General features: G+C 37.3%; 1 protein-coding gene across 30 annotated transcripts in view; it reads left to right on the top strand.

Annotated features, from left to right (window-relative positions):
* The window catches only part of DLGAP2 (DLG associated protein 2), a 454,715-nt gene that overhangs the window by 344,957 nt on the left and 95,981 nt on the right, over positions 1-13,777 (top strand). For 19 of the 30 annotated variants that reach the window (XM_088162316.1, XM_088162314.1, XM_088162323.1 and 16 more), the window contains one exon: positions 6,966-7,031. The exons of the other annotated variants lie outside the window; for them this stretch is intronic. In XM_088162316.1, coding sequence (XP_088018442.1) covers positions 6,966-7,031 — 66 coding nt within the window. The remainder of the gene's footprint in view (positions 1-6,965; positions 7,032-13,777) is intronic. 30 annotated transcript variants of the gene reach the window in all.

The following is a 13,777-nucleotide window of genomic DNA, read 5'->3' as shown; positions in this document are numbered from 1 at the left end:
ATAGACTGTTTGAAGCACACCACACAGAGCTGAGTTTGAACACAATGTCTTATCACCGAGTTACTTTCTTTTCCTTGCAATCACTTGTTAATTTTGATATGAGAAGATAGAGTTATTTAACTGAATTATTCATTTAAGTGTTAGAATGACCGAAAAGTAACTCTACTTTAAGACTTCACAGCATCATCCAACATGTTTTTGCATTTAGTGCTTTAAGTGAGGAAGGGAAGAGGAACTTGTAGATCTCTGGGGTAAAAGGGATAAGGCAGCTCAGAAAGCCTTCCAGAGAGCAAAACGACCCTGGCTGGCTCAGGAGAGGCTGCTATGGGGAACCAAAGCTTTCCAAGGTGGTCACCACAATATTGCAAAGGCAGCCTGTGTTTTGTGGATGATTTTCAGCTGCCAAAAGCTGGGAGGTAGGAGTATGTGTGCCAAGACTAAGATGATCCCTGACAGCTTCTGTGGTCCACTGCAATATATTTTATTTTATTCTTTCTCCAAGATAGGATCTGGGGGACACAGCCAGCTTCCTCTCCCTGATTTATTAGGCTGTGTGTCTGGCTACTCTCTCCAAAAACTGACACCTGATTTCATAGTCCTGCTGTCTGGAACTATATAAAAGTGTATGTATAAAAGTGGAAAGGCTGGATGAAAGCAAGAGAAATTGAATTCCTCAGTCCTGATTTTCAGGGAGTGTGAAGGGTGGTTTGTTTTAAGAGTTTTGGAAATAAAAGGCTGGGGTACTTCAGTATTTATTTGTGTAATATATAAGAGATATATATTTGTGTTTGGAAAGGCAAACAAATTGTCTCTCTTGGGCACAACTTAATATGACTAATGAATTCTCTAAGTTATGAAAAGGGCAGATGAAAATATCAAAAGATAAAATAGAAGAAAAAAACCATAACCACACCATACCACGGTAAAAAGAATACACACTGTAAACCATTTGAATTTCTGGCTGCTGTGTCTGAAAATGGCATGACAGAGAAACAAAAATAAACAGAGAAGAGTGAAAAGCATGAGGAAAGTTTTAGAATAGCTCTTCCATAATAAAATACTAAGCAGATTGATTCTTTGGTTCGGAAAAGGGAGGACTAAGGGAGGGATATGGTCTTCACAATTATAAATTATACAGACATAGTGAGTAGGGCTCAATGATCCATTATTTTTCACAACCAAAGAACTAGAGGCACCTAATTTAATTATCAGGCATCCTGATAAACAAACAAAAAGGAAATTCTTTTTAAATAAAGCATAATTAAATTGTGAGGTGCATTGGCACAGGATGCAGTGGAGGCTATCAGTATAAATGGACTCAGAGAAGATTAGATAAATCCATAGAGGATAGACCCACTGGTGACTATTAAAAATGATGGTCTAGATTAAACTTCTGTCTCAGGAAGTCCCTTAAGTGCTGGTTGCAGGAAGTTGGAAAGGTATTTCAGGCAATCTATGTATTTTCCCTGTTTCTAGCAATATCCTTTTGGGCCAGTGCTTGTGCCAGCATACTGAAATGAAAATATCTATGCTGAATTCACCAGGAACATTTCTTTGTGTGTGTGTGTGTGTGTGTGTGTGTGTGTGTGTGTGTGTGTGTGAAAAATCAGAACAAGAGAAAAGAAGGCTGTGATGAGAAAAGCAAAAGCAACTTAATTAAACAATGACTTCCTCTTACTATTAGTACTTTTCACATAGGCCTCTTGCAAAGGAAAACCTCAATAACCCTAAATCTGCTACTATCAGCTTTAATTTTCATTTCAATCAGAGTTTTCCCAGCCCTGCTGTCCTTCTGTGTATTTGTTGCTTATCAGCATGCTATGAGAACAATGCATGAGAATATTGTATTTGACAATACTGCCACCTGGGCTGCATCTGTAGTAAATTAAACAGTGCTAGGACAATGCCCAACAAATAGGAATTTGATTATTTGTAATGCTGCTCAAATAGGTCCCTGTCTTAGTCTTACAGTTGGCCAACTAATTTTCTCTGTCCCAACTAATTCCCAGGCTTTACTAGGGAATTAGCATGAACAAGGGACCATTCCCCATCACAGTTTGGATGGATCCAACCTGTTCTTCTTGAAGATATGGCTAGAGCATGCCAGTTGACCTCATGACGGAGGAGGAGCCTTCACTGTGCCTAGTTGGCTTTACAGATGCAATATAAAGATTGGATGTAACCTCTTGAGGATTGGGTGAGGAAAGGAATAAGTTTTCTAGAAGTGTTTTTAGCCTCTTGGAGAAGGTCCAAACCAATCCAATTAGATGTCAGGAGGGGCGAAGAGTCCATAGCATCTCCCAGGCATGCAGATATTTGGTTTTTTCCTGAGGTCAGGACCAGTTCTCAGTTCTCTGTTCTCATGACATACATTGAGCAGTGTGGGGATGTCTTTGGCCAGGGTGAAAGGCCACCTGCAGGAAGTGCTTTGATTGCATAGCAGGACTTGAGATACAGGAGATTTCTCCTGAAGATCTTTAAGTTTCCCTAGTCTGGTAGAGGTGATTTTGTTTTCTCAGATTATAGAGTGATGTGGTGAGTGTCTCACATTCATCCTCTGGACACATTCTGTCATTATGTGATTGAATGAAATTCCAGCTGCAGTTTAATTGAGACATTTTTAGGACTGTGTTTTCTCTCATTTGTTGCCAGACTTATAATACCAGGCACTATATAAAAACTAAAAAACAACAGCTGCCTTAGAGAGCTTGCAGGCTGAAACAAAAGAACACAATGAAAAAAATTGATGCGAGGTCCAGAGCTGGTTGATAATAAATAAATCAAAATCCTATGAACTAAGTTCAATATCAGTTCTAGTTCTGTCCTGCTCTTATATTGTGATGGAGAAGGCAGTTAATTGATTATAAGTCTTGCTGATGTGAACCTTTTAAAGTGTGTGAGCAACAAGTCCACTGACAGTGGGGCCTATTTTTTGGATGGATATGTTACAAAAGAAGTACAATTAGGAGATGGAAGCAGCATGCCTGATTATTAAGGGTAGAATGAATGCATGAAAAATGAGGGCCAACACAGAGGCAAGACTTTGCAGGTGAAGAAAGAGAATTTAAACTGATAGATCAGGTTCAGAGAGCAGACAGAGGTTAAAGCTGGGATGACAAAATTTGAAGGACGGACAAAGTGATTATTCATCCCTGCCACAGCACATACCCTTGAGCAGATTTGGCCCATGCCAAGTAGTGCTTTCCTAGAGAGTGTCTCCTTAGCAGGGTATGAAACAGCACAAGCAGGGCACACTCCTGACACACATCCAGCCTATGCCGGGGACAAAAGCTGTGCCATGCCAGCTTGATCTTGGGCACTGCTCTGTGTCATTTCCCACTGTGCATGCAGTAGCTTCAGGGCTGAATGAGCCGTCTGGATGTGTCAAGCTGGTTCCAATTCAGCAACATCTCCTGACGTTTCCAAGCTTAAGTCTGGAAAACTTCAGCTGTGACAAGTTCCTATCACAGTTTTGAGTGTCATTTGTGCAGTGTTGCACTGGAATGAATGACAGATACATCACATATTTAAAAAGGAAAATGAGATACAACATGTAAGTGATAGTTTGTGCTCTCCTACTTATGCAGATCAAAGCATCATTTTACTATACATTGAACTTTCAAAGAAACAAACTTCTCTGCATTTTAGAGCCTTTCATTTTTTGTCAATGTTTTGAGCCCTGTTAAGAGTGAAGACTTTTCCTGCTTGTTTTAGTTTCAGGTTCAGAGCAAGAGTCTTGCTTTCTATTTAGACTTGTCTGGGATGCAGTAGTTTGTATATTGATGTGTCCCTTGTGTGTGAATTGTGTTCCATATATTGTTAAAAAACTTATATTGTAAATCATCCTATTTTCATAATCTGTTTGTTTGCAATCCATTGCCCATTGAAGGATTCCATGCTAAGAACACGACTTTCTTCTATGTCTACTGGTGTAGAATGTTCTACCACTAGGTAGCAAAGGGCAAATTGAGTCCCTGTATATCTATGAGACAGAGAAGGTGAATGACATGAAATGAAAGCACTCATTCTCTGACACTTGCATTTCAGCATGAGTGAGAATGCTGTTATATTCTGACTCTGTTACTGTGAGATATGAAGTGCTCATGAATGCTGTGTGTTCATGAATGAAGGCCATGATTTTCATTTTTATGGTGAACAATAAAAATGGCAATTTTTCCATAAAAATGGAAAAATTTAAACTGAAGAAACAAAGGCCATGTATGTCTGTTGCTGAAGGAATAATATGGAGTACAGTTTAATCTCATACAAAGATTATCTGTGTAATACTGCAAGAGCCACCAAGACTCTAGATTAATTTATGCTTCATAAGTGCAGAACACAAAAACTGAATCTCTTCAAGGGATGAAATGACAAAAGCCTTTTGAAAAGACAATAGAAATGATGAAATAGTGATGTGAATACATACTTATAAAATATAAAGAAATAAGAAGTCCTCATAATTAGGAAGTAAACTAATCACTAGTGCCTACTCTTAATTCTCATGAAGATTCATAAACCTAAGGGAATGACAAAGAAATTCTAAGTTCCTTTGAAATATCTGTAATTGACCCTATTTATAACAGAATATAACAGCTTTTCTGCAGGAAGGACATTATATCTCTTTGTTCTCTCCATAGGCTTTTCTAAACAACAGGCTCACTGACATTAACAAATGTAGTACAGCTACAAGAAAGAAATTAATTTTAATCCTAATTCTAATGGGAAATAGAGACAGAGATTAAGTGGATTGTTCAAATTTGAACAGGAATGCTTACAGCAAAGTCAGAATCTGACTTACAGATCTCATTGCATGACCTTTCCTTTAATTTTAGAAAAGAACATTTTTTTCCTTTTTCTTTTCTTTTCTGTTTTTTTTTTTTTTTTTTTTTTTCCCTCAAACACTTCACACGTACAAATGTTTAGTCTGGACTAGCCTACTCCTAGCACCTTAGTCTAGTTTTGGGCAGATTTGTTTTATGATGCTGATTTCTTGCAAGGGAAAATAACGTTATGCATTCATACTGTAAGTGTTTCTGAATATATGTGCATGATAGACTTTTAGAGTCAATAGCTTTTTCAAAAATATAAAACTATCTTCATTATTTTGAAGTTAGCAGTAAGATCTCCTACTTACTTACAAGAATGTAAAGGATCCTTCTGAATATTTTTGTTATAACTTTCATTACTTATAACTGATTTCTGTGCAGCCACAGGACAAGTATATGAGTTATACAATATAGGCAGATCATGTGAGCAAAGTCTCCATGGAAACTGCCTAATTTGTGCTTTTATTTAATTAGAGTTGTCCATTACCTCTCCAAATGAAGTTTAATTTAAATTCATATGCCAGTCATTTTTTAAATTGTGTATGACTTTTCATCCATCACTTACTGAGATCTCTTGTAGGCTGTATTTTAGCAGACTGAGTTTATTTAACAATTGAGTTTATAAACAGGATGTTTATTTGACAGCTCAGCTCATCCAGCATTCTTAACATTCTTGGAACTAATTTTCTATGCAGTATCTGTGCTATACAACTCATTGTTATCAATTAGATATTCTTAACCTCAGAAATTGCCAAAAATCTTGGAACAATTGCTTGAGAGATCCACATGAGTATGCTCACTCATTTTGCTTGCTGTGAGATAATTGGGAAAAAATCAGTGTACGAATAAAAAGTGTAACCAAGACCAAAAAATATGCAAAATGCATGTGTTTATTAAATGGAGCATTGAAACAGGCAAAACTGTGTGTCTATTGTAAGGTGCACCACAAAAACCAGCTGATCTCATTGAAGTCCTCTTAAGAAAAGTCTGAGTAGGTTCGACCTTACAGAAATGTCTGCCTGAGGGTATGATAGCATGAACTGATATGAGTTATTTGGAAGTCATCAGTCCTTGGTTGTGCACCAGAAAAACATAGTCTGCAATACCTGATTTTATCTCTCTTTCAAGAGCTGCTGGTTGAATGTATTTCTTCCAGGGTATCTTGCAACACACAGAGATGATAAAAAAGAGGACAGTGGAAGGCTGTGTATACTCAATTACTGCCACCCACCTGAGACACTAGCAAATACGGAGAATAGGGAAAAATATAAAAAACATTAAAAATGTAGTATTGACTAAATACACGAAACATATTTATGACATATTTTGTATCATAATGTATGTATTCTGAAGCAAATCTTGCATCTCATGGAATTGTTACTGACCCAGTTTTCCATTTGCAGCTCCATGACAGAAATATCTAGACTTGGTGCCTGGTCCAAAATTAGTTTATATGCCAGCATGAGAAGAGGGCAATGCAGAGGCAACAAACTGCAACTCTGAAAGGGATATGGGCAAGGTAGCTCAGATCTGCACTCAGGCCATTCAGATGGTTTCTGCTTTCATACAGCATATACATATCATCCAAGTTCAAATACTCTTTCAGACTTACAGAAGTTATCTCTGGAAAAAAATTAAATGTTATTAATAGGAAAAGTCATCATCACAGCATTATCATAGTTCACAATGGCAGAATTTAAATGTTTGTGTATAAAAGGTAATAAAAGCGGCCTAAGAATCATGTGTGGGAAGTGCTAGGGGTGCAGCTGGAGAGCCAACAATAAGGATTTTTCTCGAGTAATTGCATGAAGGCTAAAAGGCAATACAATTTAAAAATTGGAAAGAACGATATAAAAGATGTTACAAAAAAAGGCATTTATGAATATTATGGCACTAGTGATTTGAAAATGTCTAGCAAAATTAAAATAATCATAATTAATAATATTGCTAATAGAAGAATACTTGAAAAAACTGACAGACGGGTAGATATTGCAGATAATAGTCAGCAGCTTCACGTTAACAGAGGTCCTGAACGGTAATAGGTGTCGCGGAGTGGAATTAAAAACTAGTGGAGAGTTATGTCTGGATGTAGAAAAATATCAGAGTTATTAAATAGCTACTCTGTTTCTGTCTTTTCAGAAGAAGAGGGTGGCGATCTGCTCAAGTCGGGCTTCAGTTTTCCAGGGACGCCAGAGGAGGAGCTAGGTACAGATGCATCTCTCAGATTCCCGGTACTGCTCGCGCATCCCGAGCTGGGCTCAGCCCGGCGCTGGGGCGCAGGAGGCTGCCCTGGGCTACAGCCTCGCCCCGCCACCCTGCCAGTGACACTGGCCACAAAACCCAGTCAAATCCTGCTCTGCAAGGTTAGAGAATGCAAAGGAAAATCATCAGGTTTGAGTAACGGAGGATTCAAAAGAAGGTGTTCAAGGAAATCGCCAACCTTCCTTCTTTTGCCTTTTTCTCCTTGTCTTACTCTTTATAGAACATCTTAAATGCAGACAGAGTTTTCAATGTTACCTTTTCAACTTGAAAAAATAACAGAAGCAAGAAGAAATCAGAAACTCTTAAAGCCCCTGAGTGAAATCTTGCTACTTCTGTCTTACAAAGCTAGTACTAAAATGTCCCACTGGCTTCAGTTTTATACATTTAGATTGTGAAAAATTGAGTTTCTGTTCCTAGAATTTCATACTCAGATTGTCACTGGTTCATGTGAAATCTGCCAAAATTTTGATTTATATGCAATTACAATTTATATGCAATGTGGTTATTTTTAGAAAAGCAATATGAGAAGTGGTTTATATGTGTTTGCTATTTAAAGCTCCCTTTATTCAACATGAGCTTACTTACATTTCAGAAGTCAGTGTAAAGTAATTTTTCTTTTTGTGCATATGCTCATGTTAATATATTGCAACAGTTTATTTTTTGCTATTAGGATATTGTTGTAGTTGACAAGAATATTATAAACTCTTGCCCTGACCGTGTTATTATTACCCACTGCTAGGAAGATAAATTATAGTTGCTGTGTTACGGAAAACTACCTAAGCAGTTAGAACAAAGAGCATGAATTCAGACAGGTTGTGTCCTTGTGTTTAGCCAGTCTCTTAGAAGAAGATTTTCTCAAACAAGTAGTGTTTACCATTCAGTTGCACTTAAATCAGGGAATGTAATAAATGTTCAGTGCAAAAATATCTGCACTGGACTTTTTTATTCACTTAACATTCCAAAACAAGTGAAAAGAAGGTACAGGATACATTCCAAAGATTAGAGAGAAGAATGTGTTAAGGAAGACACTGAAGAAGCCTCAGGCAGTTTCTGCCTTAATCAAAGTGGTGTAAAAGGGAAGATATCATTAAACATGAGGCTTCCTCGGAATTTCACGAGTGGATCCTATGGAGGAGTCATGAAATGAACAAGTCTCGCAGCCTTCTTGGATGTTTGGAGTTTTTTCACCCTGCTGTCCCAATTCACAGCACAGAGGAAGGAGATCAGATGCCCTGGGTTAGAATTCATCTCAATTGACTTGAGAGTTGGAAAGTATTTCAGATGTGGATGTCTAAACTGTAGATCTCGAGACTTCTTTTAGAGTCAATGCAGAGTGATAGACTTTTCTAGGACATAGCAGGTTTGGCCTACTTTAGAAGCTTAATGAAGAGTGAGATAAGTCATGCATTAGAAGTATGTCAACATTGTTCTCCTTCCCATTTGTTTGAGAAAGAACTGAAGGATTTCTGGATTTCTTGTAAATGATATACAAGTCAATAATATTAAATGTCAAGTGTCTATAGGAGCAAGGACCCTCTTACAAAATAGGTAATCAAAGATTAACACAAAGATATATTCTAACTGACCAATCATCCAGAGCTTTGACTAGGAAGAAGATGGGGGATTAGTCAGAAATGAGAAACAAGAAAGTAAAACAGCAATAAGAAAAACAAATAACAACTAGATTGCAAAGAAATTAAGCTGCTTTCAAACATTTCAACTATTTATGGCCAAATGACTGAAATAAAATATGCCAAAAGCAAGCAAAAATCTGCCCTTGCTCCTAAATTTTGTCCTTAATACAGTCCTCTGAAAATAAGTACCAAAGATTGCTGGATAATACATGGGAAGAGGTGGATGGCTTTAACATTTTTGGAAGAAAATCCTGTCCTCCTGACAGGACCTAATTACCAACCTGGAGATGGTCAAAGTAAGTGGACTGGATATCATCAGTAATGTAAAAACATATGATATCCCCTTCTCCCCTAGAGAGAATCACTGAAATTGGAAAGACTTTTAGAAAACTTGTAAGATAGTTAAATTCTGTGGAGACAAGCTCTGCAGTCACAGCCATGCTAGTGTGCTACACCTGTACAGATGGATAGGACATACCTGTCCGTCTGTCTTTGCCCCAGTGTTGTGTTCTGTCACTTGAAGATTTGTGTTCAAATCAATGAAATGGATATATAACTTAAGTGAAAAAACTGCACAGATCTTTCTTAGTCTCCACTTTTGCTTGCTTTTGCACATGTATAAAGTTAATTACTTTTTGGAGGGAAATATGATTCTGGGTGGATACTTTAATCCCTGGACTATGGAAATGGGCCCACTTCTTTTCTGTATATACATAACCCAATGACTATGCCATAATTTTGTATGAACAGTCTCAATCTGACTGACTGCTAGAGACCTTCATCCCTAAAGAAAACACAGAAAGGGCTTTCCTTGAGAAGTAAATAAATTGCCCCAAGTCAAGACATAGTCAGGATGATGTTCTTTGAGGTAGCTCTAACTGCAGGGCCATTCATTATTCTAGACTCTCATTGTCCCAAGGAGCTTAAAGTTATGATCTCTCTGGTACTGAAAGATCTCTGGCTCCAGGTCCCTGTTTGTAAAATGGGTTTAGAATTTCCTAGTGAGGTTTGGGTCTTTGGTGGGATTTAATTAATGTTTGCACAGTTTTTCACCAGAGTGAAAATGCTGAATAGTCATTAAATAATATTTTTAATAAAATGAACTAGTGCCTTAATTGGAAAAAAGTATCAAGGGATAGGACTGATCTCAACTCTTTCCCACTATTGATTCTATAAAAGACCTCATTAGTTAAAACAGGCAGAAGTGCAATGTATTCCTTCCTTTATCCAAGAATTTACAGTCAGTTTTTTAGAACAATACTTCATAACTTTTCCATTAACATTTACTTGTTACCAGAGTTCAGGTGTATTATTGTTACTAGATTCACACTCACAACAAAAATTCCTATTCTTTTCACTAGGAATATCTCAAATAAGAAACCTGGTTAACCAAATAAGAAAATAAAGGTAGCAGGGCATGGTGATGGGAGCAAGAGATCTGATGTGTGATCTCAAGCAGCTCACTCTAAGTCTCACAGAAACTGGAGTTCTTTCATTCCAAGCTTTCTTCTAGCTGGTGTTTATATTATGTAAACAATGTTACTATATTAGAAAAAAAAAATTAATGAAACTGCTCTTTTCTATGCTATCTCAGTCTTTTTTACTTTAGGCATGTAAAGGGTAAGGCAATATTTTGCTTTAGGTGTCAAAAGCAAATAGTGCAATCTTAACAAGAGACAGAAAAAGTCCATGTTTGAAAGGCATTCAAATAGTTAAAGAAATGTGAACAGGGAAGATGGGATGAACTTCTGTTTAAACATATATTTTTATAGGTATTACATGCATAGAGTAAAGGGGAAAATATAAATTATTGGAAAATTATTTTAACTCCTTTTTACAGGCAAGGAAAACATTTACTTTCCACAAGTTTTATAGTTAGCAGCATCTAACATCAAGCAGAGAAAGAGAACTTGCACTAAAAGCTTTTTGCTGCAGCAAATTGCTGTTTTCTCTTCAGGAATGGGTATTGAGCTGATGTTAAGGAAAAGTTGAAACTTGTAAAACAGGTTGCAGTTAATAATAATGTACTTAACATACCCCAGTTGCAAAGTAAACTGTAAGGGAGTTTAAGGGCAGGTTACAAAAATGTATTTTCATTTCACAGTTGATGCTTTTGATTAATTAGTAAGGTTCAAGTGTCAGACAGTAACTCATGGTTATTCAATCACAGTTGATTGCATGATCAAGCCTTTATGACCTTATGTGTTGGAAGGAAGAAAGGACATGGCTGTTCTTGAAATGAAAACATGAAAAAAGTCCTGACTTTTCAGTCTGTCTGTCCTTCTACTCTATTATCCCTCCTTGCTCAGTAAAGTCAGGGTCTGAACACTTCTGAAAGGTTTTAGCTTCATGTACCAGGAACTACAGGAAATTTTCCCAAGGACAGGGGAGGGGTTGTCAGTGAGCTCTTGACTCTCATCTGTGCCACATCCATCCTTGGTGCACCTTCCCCCAGAGCATCCAGGGACAGTTAAACATCTGTAGACTGACTGGAGCTGGTGAGACTTCAGTTAGACACATGGCTTGGCCACACAGGGTGACCACTACAGTGACACTCATCCCAGGAATCAGCAGGCACAGTAACACTCTGGTTTAAATTCCTAGATGGGTCACGGAATGAACGCTTCCCTGGTTTGTGACATTAACACTCAGAGGTACAGAAGTTTTATGCTAGTCCTATGGGGAACTGAAATAGGGACTCTACAAGAGATATGCACAAAAGATCACTGCAACCCAGTGAGGTAAGGACAAGCCTCTCCATGGCAGCTGACACCTCTACCCATGGCCTTGTCCTGAACCATACAAATAATTCATGACTGATTGCAAATTTCCTGAGTTAGTCCTCTAACCACAGGGCTATCTTTCTGTCATATAATAAAAATATGTAGCCAGGTGGTTTGGTATGACAATATCAAAGTCTTTCAAATTTACAAGAGATTTTAAATATGATGTGCCCCGATAGATTCAGTGTCATATAATTTACTTATTGTGAGTAGATGAAAATATACTGCAAAAAAAACACCAGCCTTTCTTGTTTGTCTTATTCCATCATATCTTGAAATAATTCCACTTCATATCGTTTGTTTTTCTGTACCCAAAACTGTAATATAGAAGCATATTGATATGATAATCAAGACTGTAGAAAACATTGATGAAATAATAGGAAATGTTTTTCAGAAAATAAATTTTTAACTTTAAATTCCTCTTTGTTATGCTTGAGAACTTATTCCATAAATTACTTCTGGTTATAGAACAAAATCATATCATATGGCCTGATCATATAAAAACATGTTGACTGTCCAGCATTTTAATTATAGGTTGTTGGCAACAAATGTTTACAAGCAATTTGCAGATCAGAAGTTATTTCCAAAAATTAAATACCTCATAATGTCAAATAACTGCAAAAATCCCATTAGGCCCAAGGTCAATTCACAAACAGGCGAAGATATTTGTAAGGATGTAAGAGTAATCAAATTGGATATTTGTAATGAATTATTCATCCATTTCTACTACAGAATACAAAGAGGGTAATGCATTCATAAACAAATATTTCTGTTCTAAATGATTTCACATGTGGGATGTTAGCAAAGAATGGACATTTTCCTCTCCCTCGTGGCCTGCTGACCTCTGTAACACCTGGGTGCATACCTGACTCACAACATTTACCTTCCCATAAAGAGTGACAGCTGCAACAGAGGTGAGATGATGATGATGATGATGATGATGATGATGGTGAGATGATGAGATGAGATGAGATGAGATGAGATGAGATGAGATGAGATGAGATGAGATGAGATGAGATGAGATGAGAGATCAACTGCTTATATCTACCTTCCTCAATGAGTGTTTTCACTGGATTTTGCCTTATCAAAAGGATAAACTGTGAAGCTTTTAAAATGCATTCTTATGACAAGAGGCTTAAATTATGTTCTCTCCATTTCCTCAGAAAAAAAGTTACCATGTTCCACCTCCACATTCATCATTGCCTGCTTAGGTTCTGTCAGGAGTAGGGCAATTTTGGCACAACCAGGGTGGTGGAGATGCTCCCAGTGTGGAGGTAAATGACAGCAGTTTTGTGTCAGAGTGCTGGGCACATAGGCCCCTGTGTTCCCGAGGGAATTTGCACTGGCAGAAGCAGCGCAGCCACATAAACATCAGCAAAGATTGCTAACGCAATCCCAGCTTTCACTGCTGAGTTCAGTTGTCACCTTTCATTGTGCAACTTCACTTGTTTTCCCATCTTTTTATAATGTCACTTCATAAGAGAACAGACAGCAGCATATTGAGATTCCTTGTCTCAAACTTGCCCAGAGTGGGGGTACTTAAACCACCACCTTGTCCCAGGAACAGAAGTCATTGTTTGGACCTTCATTGCCACATGGAAAATCTGGGTGCTAGTGATTGTGGGGAAAGGAAAATGTTTGCAAAACAGAGCTCAACCAGGCAGAAAAGAGACAGCACCCTGATTTGAAAAATTCCCAGTCTGGAGGTTATGTAAAGAGGAAGATTGTCTGCTTGTTACTATGGCAACAGGTTTAAAAGGGATCTTGTCACTAGGCTGCTATTTCTTCCTGTACCCCACAGGAAAATCAGGATGAGTCCTCCTCCATCTCAGTGGGTTGAACTGAACAGAAAAGTTCACCATACAATGGCAAAGCAGCAAGATTCAGTGCCAAGAGTGTACACCTGAGCAAATAATGATGGACTCCAAAAAGTAAAATTTTTTTTTGGGTCAGACTATGGCTAAAAGTAAAATTTTTGGTGAATCAAAAGTCTACAAAGAACTGATGCTGAAGCTAACAGAAAATCAAATTATTTTCTTCAATTCTGATAATTTAAAAGCTGAATTAATGTTTTAAAAAAGAAAATATGAAGGTAATTTTGAAATAGAATAATATTTTTAATCAAACAATCATTGTTCCATGGCAATGCTTTAGGTAATTAATTATTACATTCTTTCTTTCCCAGAAGAGCAGTCTGTAAAATAAGTGAAATCTTTAAAATATATCCATGTTTTAAAGAAAAAAATAAAAGGCAATTTAGAGAGAATATATG

This window comes from Sturnus vulgaris, chromosome 3, assembly GCF_052056855.1.
Source record: "Sturnus vulgaris isolate bStuVul1 chromosome 3, bStuVul1.hap1, whole genome shotgun sequence".
Taxonomy (NCBI): domain Eukaryota; kingdom Metazoa; phylum Chordata; class Aves; order Passeriformes; family Sturnidae; genus Sturnus; species Sturnus vulgaris.
This window is presented reverse-complemented; position numbering and strand designations above follow the sequence as displayed.